This window comes from Alexandromys fortis, unplaced genomic scaffold (genome assembly GCF_014885135.2).
Source record: "Alexandromys fortis isolate MF-2015 unplaced genomic scaffold, M_Fortis_MF-2015_v1.1 scaffold_152, whole genome shotgun sequence".
In the NCBI taxonomy this organism is placed as follows: domain Eukaryota; kingdom Metazoa; phylum Chordata; class Mammalia; order Rodentia; family Cricetidae; genus Alexandromys; species Alexandromys fortis.
Window position 1 is genome coordinate 783068 of NW_026068045.1, and position 17327 is coordinate 800394.

The window sequence follows — 17327 nt, forward strand, 5'->3', positions numbered from 1 at the left end:
AGGGTGGCGAGGGGGGGGGGGGGGGGGGGGGGGGGGGGGGGTGAGGAAGAGACATTCGAGAAGATATGGATAAAGTTCACAGTGCCACAAGGTGGTACCCAGAGCCATCACCTCACACCCTCTCATCCCTCCTACTGCATAGAAACAAGGGCTGATGGTAGAGGAAGGCTGGTATTGTGTTCTTTAAAGTAAGTCTTGAGCAAGGAATGAGTTGCTGTCTTTTTCTTTCTGGAAATACCACAATTAGAGTCCAGAATGAACATTGATTTGCTCAAAGGGAATTCATTGAATACCTGTTTGTTTAGTCCCAAATGCTGATATCTCAGAAGCATTCCTGAAAAAGATGGAGCACATCACCAAGAGGAACAAAGTAAAAGCCCTTCGAGAACAGTACATAAACAAGTGAAGACACCACTAGAAATGTCTAGTGTGGAAGGAGACAGAATAGAGGAGTGATCAGCATGAAATATGCTGAGGGAAGGAAACTGAAATGCTTGCCTTTTTTCAGCCTCATCATTGTTGACATTTTAGACTGGAAAATTCTTTGTTGTGGGAGGAGATCTTAATTTGGGGATATTTAGCCATTTACTGGACTCTACCCCTAGATGACAGTAGGAACCACTCCCTAGTAAATTCAGACATCCTCCAGGTAAAGTCACTCCTAGTGAAGAAGATCCACGGCTCTAACCCAGTTTCTCTGTTGTTCTAGCTTTTTTATTTGTGTTCAGAAGTTTATCAACAGACAAATCCCAAAGATTCCCGAAGTTTGGGGAAAGACATCTGGAATATTTTCCTAGAGAAAAGTGCGGTAAGAATGTCATGGATTAGAATACAATTCCATATTCCACATCACAAGCAAAGGAAACCCAAACAAAATATTCAAGCCAAATAAAGACAAGTTGTTTTTTGTTTTTAACAAAAATGTGTTTCTTGGGGTAGTTCTAACTCATCTTGAACCAGGTGCTTTCAGTGCTGCTTCCTCCTGGAAAGGAGCTTTGCTTTTCCTCCTGTGGCTGACAGGACTGTGAGGTAGCCAACACATAAGACTGCTGTTTGTGCATAGCATCCTGGGCATTTCACGTCCATAAAGTAGAAATCAGGGCTCTACACCAGATGCTTTTTCTTATATTCCTCCTCTCCTCTTCTGGAGAGGGATGAGGGAGACCTTTTGTCAGAGGCATGTTCTCATAGGGAGGTCATCACTGTAAGCAAGTGAGTGTCACAGCTCTGGAGCTGATCCTGGCTTATTGGGAAGCTGTTGAAATAAGAGCGGCAGGGCTGCGTCCCCGGCACCCGGCCGCCCGCATGGCTAGCTTATGCCCCGAAATAACAACACACAAACTGTATCCATTGAAGAACTGCTTGGCCCCTGAACTCTAGCCCTTACAGGCTAATTCTCGCACCTGGACTATCCCATTTCTAATGATGTATGTAAGCACCCCAAGGTGCGCTTACCGGGAAGATTCTAGCCTAAGTCCATCCTGTCCGGGAGCAGAGTAGAGTCTGACCTCACTTCCTCTTCCGCCCAGAATTCTATTCTGTTTACTCCTCCCATCTATGTTCTAGCCTATCAGGGCCAGCCAAGCAGTTTCTTTTATTGCTCAGCCAATGAAATCAACAGATTGATATATGACACTCCCAATCAGGAAGCCAGGCTATATCTAGAGCTGCAATAGGACAACTCTGGAAGCTAGAGCCACAATAGCACAGCTCAGCCTTTGGAGGGAAAGGTGTCCTGACTTACCGGGAAGTTGGGCTACCTGAAGCTGGGGTGCAGTGGGGGATGGTTTACCCACAGGATATATCAATCCTGCTCTTCTCCTAGAGAGTTGCTATGTTCCTAAGGGAACATCCTAGCAGAGCTATCCATTTCTGTGACCCAAGATGTTACTTCTACTACTCTCTGCTAAAAGGGAGCCTTTGCAGAAATGCAGCAACCTCGTCCTCGTGAAAAGTTCCTTTTTCTGCTCAACCCTCTAAGTGAATATCTCAGCAAGGTTCTTTTGTTCTGCTGAGCCTTGCTCAGCCCTCCTAAAGGAATGTCTCTGCAAGGTTTTTCTGCTCAGTCCCCTAAGGGACATCCCAGCAAAGTTCTTCTGTTCTATGCAGACGAATGAAGATCTTCACCCAAGACTCTTGAGAAAGAGATTTCCAGGAGAGCATCTGCCTCTGCTGGGATGGGAAAGGACAGCCAGCAACTGAACAGTCTTGTAAAGGGCTGCTTAGGGGTGGAATTTTCCCAGAGAATTTTTCTGCTCAGGGATTAGTTGGTTTAGTTGATTATGGGCAGAGATGGCTCTGATTTCGGGGCCTGTGTTTCTTTCACTGGTCCTGGTCCTTTGGCTCTGATTCTATGGTCAGGGCATGTGTCTTTCTCTGACTCTGATTCTAGAGACTAAGTGTGTTTCTTTGGCACTGGTTTCTGAGTCAGGGTGTGTTTCTTTGGTTTTGGGTTCAGTAATAAAGTGTTTCTTTCCCTGGCTCAGGTTTCAGATCCTCGGTGTGTTTCTTTCGCTGGCTCTGGGTTTAGAGTCAAAGTGCTCAGGGATTGGTTGGTTTTCCTTGACTGGAACTTTTACCCCAATCACCACCAGAAAGCTAGAGATGGATTTTTAAGACCTTTTCTCTCTAAGAGATTCCTGGATTCTGTTTCTTCCTCTCAAAGATCTACCTTTCCTAAGACTGGAGATGACTCAGTGACTAAGAGCACGTGTTGCTCTTCAAGGAGTCCCAGGTTTGATTCCCAGCATGAACATGGTAGCTCACAAACATCTGTAACTCCCCTACAGACACTAGTCACTCACGTGCTACATAGACATACACACAGACAAAACACCCAAACACATAAACTATTTTTTAATTTAAAGGATTTATCTCCTTTGTATGTCTCTTTAGTTCCACATGTGGAATATATACCATCTTTCCGCACAGTAGTTAGAGATAGAGCAGTGGTTGTCAACACCTAAGACCACCAGAAAACACAGATTTACATTAGGATTCATAACTAACAAAATTACAGTTATGAAGTAGCAAAAAAAAAATTTTATGGTTGGGGGGTCACCGCAGCATGAGGAACTATACTGAAGGGTCTCCGCGTTGGGAAGGATGAGAACTGCCAAGAAAGATTTCTAACAGTTCTCCAAATCTCGTCTGCCTTTCCTTACCTGGGTGAAGAGACAGGCGCAAGATCATCAGGTGATCTGGATCAGTGAGGCAAGGAAAGTGTAAGTTTCTGAGACTCAGCAGGCCTTGCTGTCATTCCCTAAGAGGGAGGAATGAGCCCCTGCATCTGAACTGGGTTCTCAGGGAAGTGTCAGGATCCTGCCTGGAGCATCTGCTTTGCAGATGACAGTCCTTATCTTGACTTTATAATCTGATCAACTAAACTAATTTCGAAATGATTATGTCTTCTCACAGTTGGCTACTGGGACTAATAAGGTTGGGGAAATTTGGTTTTCCTCAGTGTTTTGCATTTACTGCCTTTGGTGGGTCTTGAGTAAGAAGGTTAGAGCTGCCAGGTACTCTGCCATCACTTACAGAACCACATCAATATCCAGCCATGTGGCGAGAGATTTAAGGGCACATGCCAGGGTATCATGCTAAGTGCAGGACTAGGTGACACATACCCAGTTTCCACTGGTAGCAAAGGAGAGGAACAGCAATGCATCGAGTAACAAAGGTTGTCCTTTTGGAGCCACTCAGAGGCAAAAGAGAGTCCAGCAGCTAATTTGACAGTGGTCCATTCTACATTCCATGCTTCAGAGTAAAAACACCACTGGGTCACCCTCAGAATGTAGTACCAGCTTGTCTTGTAAACTCGTATGCCATTTCCCAAAGTCCTAGCCTAGAATTCAAGTCCAAAATTGAAGAGAGATGAGAAAGAGGGAAAGGGTTGGTATAGACAAGAGATAAAATAGCATTACCAAGTCCTGTGTACCTACATACTATCCGTCTGCTTGGTGCTTGCAACCTCATGACTTCTGCCCCCACTCTTTTGTTTTATAGCCTCTCAGAGTGAAGATCCCTGAGATGTTACAGGCTGAAATCGGTAAGTTGGTCATTGCTCTGGTTTCCTTTTTTTTCCCCTTTTTTTTTATTACTTTAAAAAAAAAAGTCCAAATACCCACTCCCTCCCCTCCTCCCAGTCCCCTTCTTCTCCCTCCACAGACCTTCCCCCAACCCCTCCAACCTTAAGGGAGTGCCATGTACCCCGCCCTGTGGAAAATCCAAGGCCCTCCCTACTACATCTAGGTTGAGCAAGGTTTACATGCAAAGACAATAGGATCCCATGAAGCCGGTATATGCAAGTAGAGACACATCCCCGTGTCACTATCAGTGGCCCCAGCTGTCAACCCTCTTCAGAAGGGCTTGGTTGTTCCCATGCTGGTTCATTCCCAGTCCAGTAGTGGTGATCTATGATTAGCTCAAGCAAACTATCTCAGTGGATGACCCCCTCATGGTCTTGAATTCCTTGCTCATACTCTATCTCCACTCTTCAACTGGATCTTGGGATTTCAATCCAGTGCTCCGATGTGGGTCGTTGCCTCTGTTCCCATCTGTTGTTGAATGAAGGTTCTATGGTGATATTTAAGATAATCATCAGTCTGACTACAGGGTAAGGTCAGTTCAGACACCTCCTCTATTGCTTAGGGTCTCAGCTGGGTTCATCCCTGTGGGTTCTTGAACATTTTTCTAGAGCCAAGTTTCTTGCTAACTCCATAATGGCTCCCTCAATCAAAATATCTCTTTCCTTGCTCTCATATCTATCCTTCCTCTATCTCAACCATCCCATTCCCTCAAGTTCTCCTCCACCCTCCGTCTCCTCCCCCACCCCCACCCCCCTGCTCCCAAATTTTTGTCTGATTCTAATTTCCAGGTGGGTCTATATATGTTTTTCTTTGGGTTATTCTTATTACTTAGTTTCTCTAGGATCCTGAGCTATAGGCTCGTTGCCCTGTTATCCACTTATGAGTTAGTACATACCATATTCATTTTTTTGGGTCTGGGTTACCTCACTCAGAATGATGTTTTCTAATTCCGGCCATTTGCATGCAAAATTCAAGATGTCATTATTTTTTACTGCTGAGTAGTATTCTAATGTGTAGATGTGCCGCACTTTCTTTATCCATTCTTCCATTGAGGGGCATCTAGGTTGTTTCCAGGTTCTGGGTATTACAAATAATGCTGCTTTGAACATAGTTGAACAAATGCTCTTGTAGTATTATTGAGCATCTTTTGGATATATTCCCAAGCGTGGAATTGCTGGATCCTGAGTTAGGTTGATTCCCAGTTTTCTGAGAAACCGCCACACTGATTTCCAAAGTGGTTGCACAAGTTTGCATTCCCACCAGCAATGGATGAGTGTTCCCCTTGCTCCACAACCTCTCCAGCATAAGTTATCATTAGTGTTTTTGATTTTAGCCATTCTGACAGGTGTAAGATGGTATCTCAAGGTTTTGATTTGCATTTCCCTGATAGCTAAGGACAAAGACTGCTTCCTTAAGTATCTTTTGGCCATTTGAAATTCTTCTGATGAGAATTCTGTTTAGTTCAGTATACCACGTTTTAATTGGGTTATTTAGAATTTTAATGTCTAATTTCTTGAGTTCTTTATATATTTTGGAGATTAGTCCTTTGTCTGATGTGGGGTTGGTGAAGATTTTTTTCCCATTCAGTATGCTCCCTTTTTGTCTTATTGACTGTGTTCTTTGCTTTACAGAAGCTTCTCAGTTTTAGGAGGTCCAATTTATTTATTGATGCTCTTATTGTCTGTGCTACTGGGGTTATATTTAGGAAGTGGTCTCCTGTTCCCATGCATTGAAGGTTACTTCCCACTTTTTCCTCTATCAGGCTCAGTGTGGTCGGATTTATATTGAGGTCTTTGACCCATTTGGACTTGAGTTTTGTGCATGGCGACAGATATGGATCTATTTTCATTCTTCTACAGGTTGACATCCAGTTGTGCCAGCACCATTTGTTGAAGATGCTTTCTTTTTTCCATTGTATCTTTTTTGCTTCTTTGTCAAAAATCAGGTGTTCATAGGTGTGTGAATTAATATCTGGGTCTTCAGTTCGATTCCATTGGTCAGTGTCTCTGTTTTTATGCCAATACCAAGCTGTTTTCATTACTGTAACTCTGTAATAGAGCTTGAAGTCTGGAATAGTAATGCCTCCAGCAGTTTCTTTATTATACAGGATTGTTTTGGCTATCCTGGGTTTCTTGTTTTTCCGTATGAGGTTGAATATCGTTCTTTCAAGGTCTGTGAAGAATTGTGTTGGGATTTTGATGGGGATTGCATTGAATCTATAGATTGACATTTTTACTATGAAGATCCTTCCTATCCAAGAGCATGGGAGATCTTTCCAATTTCTGGTATCTTCTTCAATTTCTTTCTTCAAAGCCTTAAAGTTCTTGTCAAATAGATCTTTCACTTCCTTGGTTAGAGTTACCCCAAGATATTTTATGTGATTTGTGGCTATTGTGAAAGGTGGTGGGTGCTTCTCTGATTTCCCTCTCAGCTTCTTTATCCTTTGTGTATAGGAGGGCTACTGATTTTTTTTTTTTTTGAGTTAATCTTGGATCCTGCTACTTCACTGAAGGTATTTATCAGCTGTAGGAGTTCTCTGGTAGAACTCCTTTGGGGGTCATTTATATACACTATCATATCATCTGCAAATAACGAAAACTTAACTTCTTCCTTTCCGATTTGAATTCCCTTGATCTCCTTATGTTGTCTTATTGCTATTGCTAAAACTTCAAGAACTATGTTGAAGAGATATGGAGAGAGCGGACAGCCTTGCCTTGTTCCTGATTTTAGTGGAATCGCTTTGAGTTCCTCTCCATTTAATTTGATGTTAGCTGTCGGCTTGCTATATATTGCTTTTATTATATTTAGATATGATCCTTGTATCCCTAATCTCTCCAAGACCTTTATCATGAAGGGATGTTGAATTTTGTCAAATGCTTTTTCTGTATCCAATGAAATGATTATATGGTTTTTTTTCTTTTAGTTTATTTATATGGTGGATTACATTGATTGATTTTCATATGTTGAACCAGCACTACATCTCTGGGATGAAGCCTACTTGATCATAATGGATGTTTTTGGGTTTTTTTTGGGGGGGGGGGTGTTCTTGGATTTGATTTGCCAGAATTTTATTGAGAATTTTTGCATCCATGTTCATGAGTGAGACTGGTCTGTAATTCTCTTTCTTGGTTGAGTCTTTGTGCGGTTTTGGTATCAGGGTAACTGTAGCTTCATAAAAAAAAGTTTGGCAGTGAGCCCTCTGTTTCTATTATGTGGAACACTTTGAGGAGTGTAGGTATTAGCTCTTCTTGAAAGTTCTGGTAGAATTCAGCACTAAAACCATCCGGCCCTGGGCTTTTTTGATTGGGAGGTTTTTGATGGCTTCTATCTCCTCGCAGCTTATAGGTCTATTTAAATTGTTCACCTGGTCTTGATTTAATTTTGGTAGGTGGTATCTATCTAAAAAATTGTCCATTTCTTTTACATTTTCTACTTTTGTGGAGTACAGATTTTTGTAGTAGGACCTAATGATTCTCTGAATTTCCTCAGTGTCTGTTGTTATGTCCCCCTTTTCATGTATGATTTTGTTCATTTGGATGTTCTCTGTCTGCCTTTTGATTAGTTTGGATAAGGGTTTGTCAATCTTGTTGATTTTCTCAAAGAACCACCTCTTTGTTTTGGATTGGTTTTTTTTGTTTCTATTTTGTTGATTTCAACCCTCAACTTGATTATTTCCTGTCTTGTCCTTTTGGGTGAGTCTGCTTCATTTTTTCTAGAGCTTTCAGGCATGCTGTTAGGTCATTGATGTGAGCTTTCTCCATTTTCCTTATTTGGGCACTTAGTGCTATGAACTTTGCTCTTAGCACTGCTTTCATAGTGTCCCATAGGTTTGAGTGTTGTGTCTTCATTTTCATTGAATTCAAGGAAGATTTAAATTTCTTTATTTCTTCCTTCCAGGAGTGGTTCAGTAGTTGACTGTTCATTTTCCATGAGTTTGTAGGCTTTCTGGGAGTAGTATTGTTGTTGAATTCTAACTTTACTCCGTGGTGATCTGATAAGACACAGTGGATTACTTCAGGGTTTTTTGTTTTTTGTTTTTTTTTTGTATCTGTGGGTGTTTGCTTTGTTACCCAGAATGTGATCAGTTTTAGAGAAGGTTCCATGAGGTGCTGAGAAGAAGGCATATTCTTTTATTTGGGGGGGGGGGGGGGTGTTCTATAGATGTCTGTTAAGTTCATTTGATTCATTACATCTGTTAGTTCTCTTATTTCTCTGTTAAGTTTCTGTCTGACCTGTCGATTGTTGAGAGAGGAGTGTTGAAATCTCCTACTATTAGTGCGTGGGGTTTGATGTGCGATTCAAGTTTCAGTGATGTTTCTTTTACGTATGTGGGTACTTTTGAATTAGGGGCCTAGATATTCAGGATTGAGACTTCATCTCGATGAATTGTTCCTGTTATGAGTATAAAATGTCCTTCTCTATCTCTTCTGATTGATTTTAGCTTGAAATCAGTTTTGTTAGATATTAGAATAGCCACACCTGCTTTATTTTTTTTTTTAGGTCCATTTGATAGGAAAACCTTTTCCCAACCCTTTATTCTGAGTAAGTGTCTGTCTTTGAGGTTGAGGTATGTTTCTTGTAAGCAGCAGAGTGCTGGATCCTGTTTATGTATTCATTCTCTTAACCTGTACCTTTTTATAGGTGAATTGAGTCCATTGATATTAAGTGATATTAATGACCAGTGGTTGTTAGCTCCGATTATCTTTCAGTAGTAGTATTTGTGTGTTTCCTTTCTTTGGGTTATGCTGGTGGGGGAGAGGGTATCAGATGCCTGTGTTATTGTGGGTTGTTGTGGATTGCGTTGGGTGGGCTACTCAGTCTAGGGGTTAGTAACCCACCCCGCAATCAGTTACTCCAGGGTCTCGGAGGGGCGCTACCTGGAAGGGAGTGAGCTAAGACAGAAGAAGGAGGCCAAGCAGTTTTGTCAAAGCCTCCGTTTATTAGGGATGGGTTACAGTTTATATATGGTAAGGAATGGGGGGCAGGGTAACTGGATTCTTGCCGCGTGTTCCAGGTCACGTAGGCCAGGAGGTAGGCTAGGAAGTCAAGTGGCCACACCTGGTTTCCTGGATAGCTGGAATGTGAGGCGGGTTCCGCCAAGATTAGCAGTTAATTGGGTGAGGGGCAGGTTTTGTCAATAGAACATAACTATGGGTGTGAGGTTCTCTGCAGACTCCCTAGAGTGATGGTTTCTGTAATGATTGTTAGGGGGGAAATGGCTCCTGACAGGTTGTGGCTTTCCTTCTAGTACTTTCTGTAAGGCTGGGTTTGTGGATATGTATTGTTTAAATCTGTTTTTGTCATTAAATATCTTGTTTTCTCCATCAATGGTGAATGAAAGCTTTGCTGGGTACAGTAGTCTGGGCTTGCATCCATGGTCTCTTAGTGTCTGCAGCACATCTATCCAGGACCTTCTGGCTTTCATGGTTTCAATTGAAAAGTCAGGTGTAATTCTCATATGCTTTCCTTTGTATGTTACTTGACCTTTTTCTTTTGCAGCTCTTAATATTCTTTCTTTGTTCTGTATGTTTTGTGTTTTGATTATTATATGGTGAGGGGATTTTTTTTTGATCCAGTTTATTTGGTGTTCTGTAAGCTTCTTGTACCTTCATAGGTATATCCTTCTTTAGGTTGGGAAAGTTTTCTTCTATAATTTTGCTGAATATATTTTCTGTGCCTTTGAGCTGTAACTCTTCTTCTACCCCTGTTATTCTCAGGTTTGGTCGTTTCATGGTGTCCCAGATTTCCTTAATGTTTTGTGTCAAGAATTTGTTGGATTTAGTGTTTTCTTTGACCACTGAGTCAATAGAATCTTTAACACCTGAGATACTTTCTTCTATCTCTTTTATTCGGTTGGTTATACTTGTCTGTATAGTTCCTGTTCGTTTACCTAGATTTTCCATTTCCAGAGTTCCCTCAGTTTGTGTTTTCTTTATTACCTCTATTTCAATCTTCAAATCTTAAACTGTTTCCTTCATCTGTTTGATTGCTTTTTCTTGGTTTTCTTAGGTTTCTTTGAGGGATTTATTAATTTCTTCCAGCTTTTTGTTTGTCTTCTCCATTTCTTGAACGGAGTTTTTCACTTCCTCTTTAAGGGTCTCCATCATTTTTATTAAGTAATGTTTAAAGTCATTTTCTTCTATATCTTCTGGGTTAGGATGATCAAGTCTTCCTGTTGTGTGTCCACATGGTGGTACCATGTTGCTTTTTAGGATGTTGGAGGAGTTCTTGCATTGGCGCCTTCCCATTTCTTCCTTCAACTCTTATGTCTCATGCCCACCAAGAATTGGTCTCCACGGAGCTCACAGGGAATGATGTGTTGTAGGCGGGGTAGATGGCTCTCTGGCAGACCAGCTCCCTGCTGGTGCTAGGAATGCCGAAGGCACCTGGGGAGGGGGGACCCCTGGCCTTTCTCCCACGTGGAGGTTTTAGGGAGTAGGGGTCCAGGTTCCGGGGTCCCGGGGCCACTGTTGTCTCACCTCCTATGTCCACCACAAATTGATCTCCATGGAGCTCGCAGGGAACGACCTTTAGTGCCATTCTTATACTGAATTCTCAGGAGACACCAAAGACAGAGAGATGGAGTCCCTGTCCCTGCGTAACTGTCCTGTACTAGGAGGCAGAATCCATAAATGGCTACTCCAAAACAGCTTCACACTTAGAACACGCGTGATGCGGCACCGCCCGAGAGCTCATTTCTGCCGACTTCCCATGGGCCTCTGGGCCTTTGTAGGCTCACTTGTATGAAGAGGAAATTAGACTTTACCAAGGATTTCTAAGCAAGGACAGATTACTGAAGGTAACTTGTAAAATTACAAAGACCTCTATCCTACCTGCTAAGTCAGACCCTCTGGAATATTGTCTTGAGAGGATTTTTCAATTGGTTGACTATGGGGTGATTAGGTTTTAGTTTGCTAAGTTCCATAACAATACAAATACCAGGAGTACCAGAGTCAGAGCGAGGACCAAGGATTGGATGATAATACTATTCCTTCCGGTTCCAAAATAGTTGAGGCAATGTCAAGAAGATAGCAGCGTGGGGCTGAGGATACAGCTCAGTTGGTAGAATGCTTGCCTAACATGCATCAAAGCCCTGGGTTTGAATCCCAGCATCCCATAAACCAGGTATAGCAGCACACCTCTGTAATCCCAGTATTCAGGAGGTAGAGACAGGAGGATCAGAAGTTCAAGATCACTCTTAGCTACTACATACCATGTTCTCAAGGATATATGAATTTGAGACTCTCCAAAAGAAAGAAAGAAGGAAGGGAAGGAGGGAGGGAGGGAGGGAGGGAGGGAGGGAGGGAAAGAAAAAAGAAAAGAAAAGAGAAAAGAAAAAAGTCAGGCACAGACAGTGTTTTCTAAGCTGGAACTAGTAGTCTACATTTGGAAAGAATTAATAGCAAAGACACAGGGAGGACAACCTACATGTAGACACAAAGCAGCTTGCTCAGAAACAGACTGAGAGGTCTGGCATGGTGGCACATACCTTTATTCTCAGCACTCAGAAGGCAGCAGTCAGATATCTGTGAGTCTAAGGCCAGACTGGTCTACATAGTAAGTTCCAGGACAACCAGGATTATGTAGTGAAACCCGGTCTAAAAAATATAAAATAGAGAATGAGGTTGTCATTCCCAAGGCCTGGCCTGCATGGTGCTAGATGGCAGAAGATGAAGGGCACATCTCTTGGTTCCATGAAGTGTAAGTGTCAAGGCAGTAGAAGGAATAAGTCTGTAGAAGACTGCATGTTGATGTCAGCAGACATTTAAGCATATACCCAATGAGAAGGAGCTTCAGTATTTCCTCTCATGCAGCATTTGACATCCAGACAATAATTTTGTCCTTGACTTTGATAGTATCAGAAGAATGATTCAGTCTTAAGCCTGACAACTTGAGTTTAATTCCTGGGATCCACATAAAGGTGAGCGGGGAGAACCAACTCCACATGTACACCACAGCACATGCACACATACAATTTTAAGTGAAATGTGTTTTTAATTAAATAAGAAGATGTTACCTGGATGAAATACAGGCCTTCACTGCTTTCGGACTAATGGGCCAAAAAGCCAGTTTTTCCACCAGTGTCACAGAATGCAAAACCACTTGAGGTGCTCAGAAGTTATCTCCTCCTCTAACACCCACCTATTCTGCCTTTTTTGCTTTTCTACTATAGACCTGCGCTTGCGGAATGGCGAGGACCCTCGTGGTGTTCTCTGTGAAGCTCAAGAGGCAGTCACACTGGAGATCCAGGAACAGATCAGTGACTATAGGTCTGCAGAGCCCTCAGTTCTCTGTGCCTCTGGAGGGAGTATCTGACTTTCCCCTCTGTGTACATACATGTTCAGCATGGTCTTTGTTTCCCTGTTGTATCTCTGGTGTAGATCAAAGCGCACTCTGGGGCTAGGCAGCCTCTATGGTGAAAATGACCTACTAGACTTGGATGGGGACCCTCTTCGAGAGCGCCAAATGGCTGAGAAGCAATTGGCTGCCCTTGGAGATATCCTGTGAGTATTCAACTTCTCCACTATCTCTCTGAACTTCCCAGACAGGTTGGCCTGTTTTCTACCTTCTTGTACTTCTTGCATGATCTCTTTCTCCAAAAGACAGGAGATCCTGCTTGGATGTGCTGAGGGACCCACCTGTAAGCCTAAAGCTACAGCTCACTGGTGGTTGTGACAATACAAGGCTCCAAGAATACAGTGAGCTTTCTGCTTCCCCTTTCTAGCCCTTTCATGATCTTCCTCCTTCCTTGCCTATACGTTCATAGCTGATACTCAGCATGACATTGCGCCTCTGCCAGGGGCCTGGAGTGTCTTCAGTAAGTGCTCAGAACTGACTTAAGGAAAGAGGCCATTTTTTCACAAGCACAGCTGAAGCTGGAGCACTTTCCAGGGAGCTTGGGCACAGCTGCTCCCGCTGGGCTTCTCCAGTTCTGTTTTCTGTTTCCTTGTTTTGTTTTTCATTCGATTTTATGTGTATGAGTGTTTTACCTGCATGTATGTCTGTGTCTCATGTACATGCAGTGCTCGCAAAGACCATAAAAGGGTGTCGGGTCCCCTGCAGCTAGAGTTACAGGTATGAGCCACTGTGTGTGTGCTGGGAATCAAACTCAGTCCTCCAGAAGAGCAGTCAGCGGTCTTAACCACTGAACTGTCTCCCCAGCCCCTCGAGTCTCATTTTCTAAAGCATGTGTTATCCGTGATTTGGACCCCAGGGCAGGATTGATAGCTGAACTTCTAAGCCTAGACAGCTTTTCTTCTCAGTGTTGTTTCTTGCTGAGCAGTGACCTTAATCAATCTGTTCTGTTTCTCTGAGCCTCACATACTAAATGACAAAAGTTGTAGTATCAATAACATGAGCCTTTCATTTTGGCATGTATCAAATGTGTTTCCACTATTTGCCAAACACGTGTACATGGGGCATCTGGTGAGCAGAGTGGTTATTTCCTTTGTGGGGCTATGTAATGATGAAAGGAGACAGCAGTGCCTATAAGTGGATGGGCAGTATATCAGAGATAGCAAGCGTCGAGGGAGGAAATAGGACAGGGTATAGACAACTAGGAGTGCCAGAGTCACTGGGTTACAGAGTTAAATAGACTAGTTCAAGTGAGCTACCTGGAAAAGGTAGTAATCAGTTGAAGAGATTGACTAAATTATCTGACATCTGGGAAAGAGCATCGCAGACAGAACAGCCAAGGCAGGCAGAAGTGAGACCAGCGTAGAAAGAGCAGAGCCAGTTAATGGGAGGGGCAGCACAATGGAGACGGTTTTAGTCTTCACTTAGCAAGTGGAAGAGCTGTTGGAACTGCAGGAGGCTGCACTGTGGGTAGAAGAAAAGGAAAACTAAGCAATTCAGTTACAAGGCTCCCTATAGGAATCCCCACAAATTATAGTAAAGCAATAGCCATGAAAGTTGTGAGAAGAAATTAGCTCTTGGTGGAGTTGAGGGATAGAATCATTAAGAGAATTTCCCAAAGAAAGTCAAAGGAGAGATTCCAGGGATTTCTTCCCAAAGCATTAAAAAAGACCATCAGTCACTCTAGGTGCAACTGATAAGACAGGGAGCAGTTTTGGACATGTTAAGCCTGGGGTCTCTTTGATGTATCAAACTACAGATCTAAAGAAACAGCTACCTGTGCAAATCTGTCATGTGGTGACAGATCTGGGCTAGCGGGGGCTAGGGTTACAGCTAGAAGTGGAGCTGTTACCTAACAAGCACAAGACTCTGGGTTCCATCTCACTAAAAAAATAAAAAATAACCGAGCCTGGTGGCACAGGCCTGTAAACCCAGCTACTTTGAGAAGCTGAGGTGCCATCAGTAATGGCGCACACCTTTAATCCCAGCACTTGGAAGGCAGAGGCAGGTGGATCTCTGAGTTTGAGGCCAGCCTGGTCTACAAAGTGAGTTCCTGGACAGTCAGGGCTACCCCCCCCCCTGCCCCACACACACACAAAAAACAAACAAACAAACAAAAACCTTGTCCTGAAAAAAATCAAGGCAGAATTCGAGGCTTCCCTAGACTACTAAGTGAGTTCAAAGCCAAACTCAGTAGGATCAAGATTTAAAAAAAAAAAGCCAGGCGGTGGTGGCTCACACCTTTAATCCCAGCACTTGGGAGGCAGAGGCAGACAGATCTCTGTGAGTTTGAGACCAGCCTGGTCTACAAGAGCTAGTTCCAGGACAGGCTCCAAAACCACAGAAAAACCCTGTCTCGAAAAACCAAAAAAAAAAAAAAAAAAAAAAATTTAAAGTCAGGGGATGTAGCTCAGAGGTAGAAAGATTGCCTAATCTACATGTAAGACCCTAGGTTCAATTCCTAGTTCCAGTGAATAATAAAGAAAGAGGAAAGAGACCTGGAAAAGACAGGAAGGAAAGGATAGGAAATCTGGATTAGAAAGAAAATCACACAGAAAGCATAGCCTTGTAATTCAGCTTCCTAGCCTTCAGTGGTAAGGTGCCATGGATTCTGCGATGCAAGCAGGCAGTACCTGACTGAGCCTGAGATTCTATTCTAGGAACCCAACTTATCGTAGTTTCTATTTTCAAGTAATGTAATTTGTTCTTACCAAATGGGAGCCTTCTTGTGGGTGTTTTGAAAATTAAATGGGTTTGTGTGTAAATAGCTTATAAAAATGTCAGCCCATAGTAATAATCCCCACACACTGGTGACTGCTGCCTCCATCGGGCCTCCAGGTTTCATCTTGTCCTAATGACTTTGTGCTTTGACACAGAGAACAGAGACTGAATTTGCTGCATCCCCCTTTGTACTCGAAGGCATCATTGTCATCATCATTGCCAGTTGAATCCTTGAGGAAATAAAAACTCTCACCTCCTGAGCTTCAAAGGCTCCAGACCTTGTATGCCCTACCAACCCTTCTCTTTCCTCTAAGAAAGGACTTCCAGCTCTACCCCGAGAACAGCCTGACTCAAAGTCCAAGTGATCTGTTCTTTCATTACAGGTCCAAGTATGAGGAAGACCGGAGGTGAGCAAATCCTTGGTGTAGTTCATTTGCAACATTCCAGGTGGGAAGAAGAAGGGCTGAGCTCTCCTATGCTTTTCATTTCTGCTACCCACAGGAAAGTTGTAACCTCACAGGACATGAGTCTGTGCAGGGCTAGTTCCCAGGTAACTAACCATAACATGCAGGACTTGATGCATAAGGACCACTGCCTGGTATATGGGTCTACTCTTTGGTGTGACAGGCTGGCCCTCGGTGTTCATGATGTCCCAGGCCTGCTTCTGTCCATCTACTCACAATACCCTAAGTCTCCCTTCCCATTTCTTTCCCTAAAGAGAGATTTCATCTCCCAAAGAAATAATGGTGGTAGAATCAGTCTATGATGGGCACCATCAGAGAGGAAAGCATCTTCTTTCTTGGCACATTTTTTTTAATCTCACATATTGGCTTTATTATTTTTTGTCATCTTAAAGTGTGTCTGCATTCCCTGCCTACACACTCTTCTTAAAGGAAGAGATGGGTCCTGAAGCCAAAGTGGAAGTGTTTCTGTGCTGGCTCCATTGAACAGATAGTCTGTCTACTAAATTACAGGCCAAGTACATTTTGAGCACAGAGCACTAGACAGTTCCATTTGTTTGTAGCAATTAGAAGCACCTTGACAGCCCTTTCTTCTCTTTTTTTCATTGTTCTCAGGGATGGGGCAGGTGAAGGCAGTATGCCTACTTTAAACCCCCTATGTGTATCTGAGGACATTGGCTATAGACTTAACCTGTCCTCCAGGCCATATTTTAGGGCCTTTGTGTCCCATCCCCTGACTAGCATCCCTTCATAGGAAGAGAGTTTACTGCTTGGATTTCTGTTGGAAGCAGTAGAAGAGATTTGGCCAGCTTCTAACTGCTGTTACATTTGGCCATCCAGACTTCACTTTGAACATGTTAGCTCATAACTACCCCTTTCTTTCTCTCTGGGATAGCTGTGGGGAGATTGCACTGAGCTAGGTTTTGGTCCTTCAACCGTCTATTAAGAAGCATTACATATTAGCAATATATATGAGCCAGGCGGTGGTTCACCAGCACTTAGGAGGCAGAGACAGGAGGATCTCTGTTGAGTTCAAGGCCAGCCTGCTAGTTCCAGGACAGGCTCCAAAGCTATACAAAAAAAAAAACCTACCTTGAGAAACAAAATACAAAACAAAAGAAGAAACATTACTTGACCTTTCTGGTTCATAACACTCCTGTCTTGCAGTGCTCCCATGGAGTTTGCCCTTAATACCTATATGAGCCATGCTGGAATCCGTCTTCGGGAGTCAAGACCCTCCAGCACAGCAGAAAAGGCCCAGTCTGCTCCTGATAAGGACAAGTGGCTGCCCTTCTTCCCTAAGACCAAGAAGGTATCAGAACTGCCCTAGAACATAGCTGACTTGGAGCAGTACTCTGTGCTGAGGTAGATCAGGAAAGCCATTTCACAGTTTTCCAGCTACAGCTCCCTCCTTTCTCTAAACCCAGCCATAGGTGGAACATGTCCATTAATATATAAACCTGAGTCAGCTTTCCAGTTATTTGTTTAGAGCCAGTCTTGGGAACAGGGCATGAGTGATCAGCAGTCATGTCTGATTGTTGGAACCACCTACAAACTAGTGTCTCCTATCTCAGCAGAGCAGCAATTCCAGGAAAGAAAAGGAGGCCTTGGAGGACAAGAAGCGAAACCCCATCCTCAGATACATTGGGAAGCCCAAAAGCTCTTCTCAGAGCAGTGAGTATTTTGGAGAGCAAAAGCCTTG

General features: G+C 43.2%; 1 protein-coding gene across 14 annotated transcripts in view; it reads left to right on the forward strand.

The window, feature by feature from the left end:
* Arhgef11 (Rho guanine nucleotide exchange factor 11) overlaps window positions 1-17327 on the forward strand; it is a 131682-nt gene that overhangs the window by 92589 nt on the left and 21766 nt on the right. For 9 of the 14 annotated variants that reach the window (XM_050118776.1, XM_050118786.1, XM_050118790.1 and 6 more), the window contains 7 exons: window positions 710-808; window positions 4006-4048; window positions 12262-12358; window positions 12470-12592; window positions 15548-15571; window positions 16793-16937; window positions 17200-17299. In XM_050118776.1, the coding sequence (XP_049974733.1) occupies window positions 710-808; window positions 4006-4048; window positions 12262-12358; window positions 12470-12592; window positions 15548-15571; window positions 16793-16937; window positions 17200-17299 (631 nt within the window). The remainder of the gene's footprint in view (window positions 1-709; window positions 809-4005; window positions 4049-12261; window positions 12359-12469; window positions 12593-15547; window positions 15572-16792; window positions 16938-17199; window positions 17300-17327) is intronic. The other 5 variants (XM_050118779.1, XM_050118784.1, XM_050118787.1 and 2 more) reach the window with 1 other exon arrangement.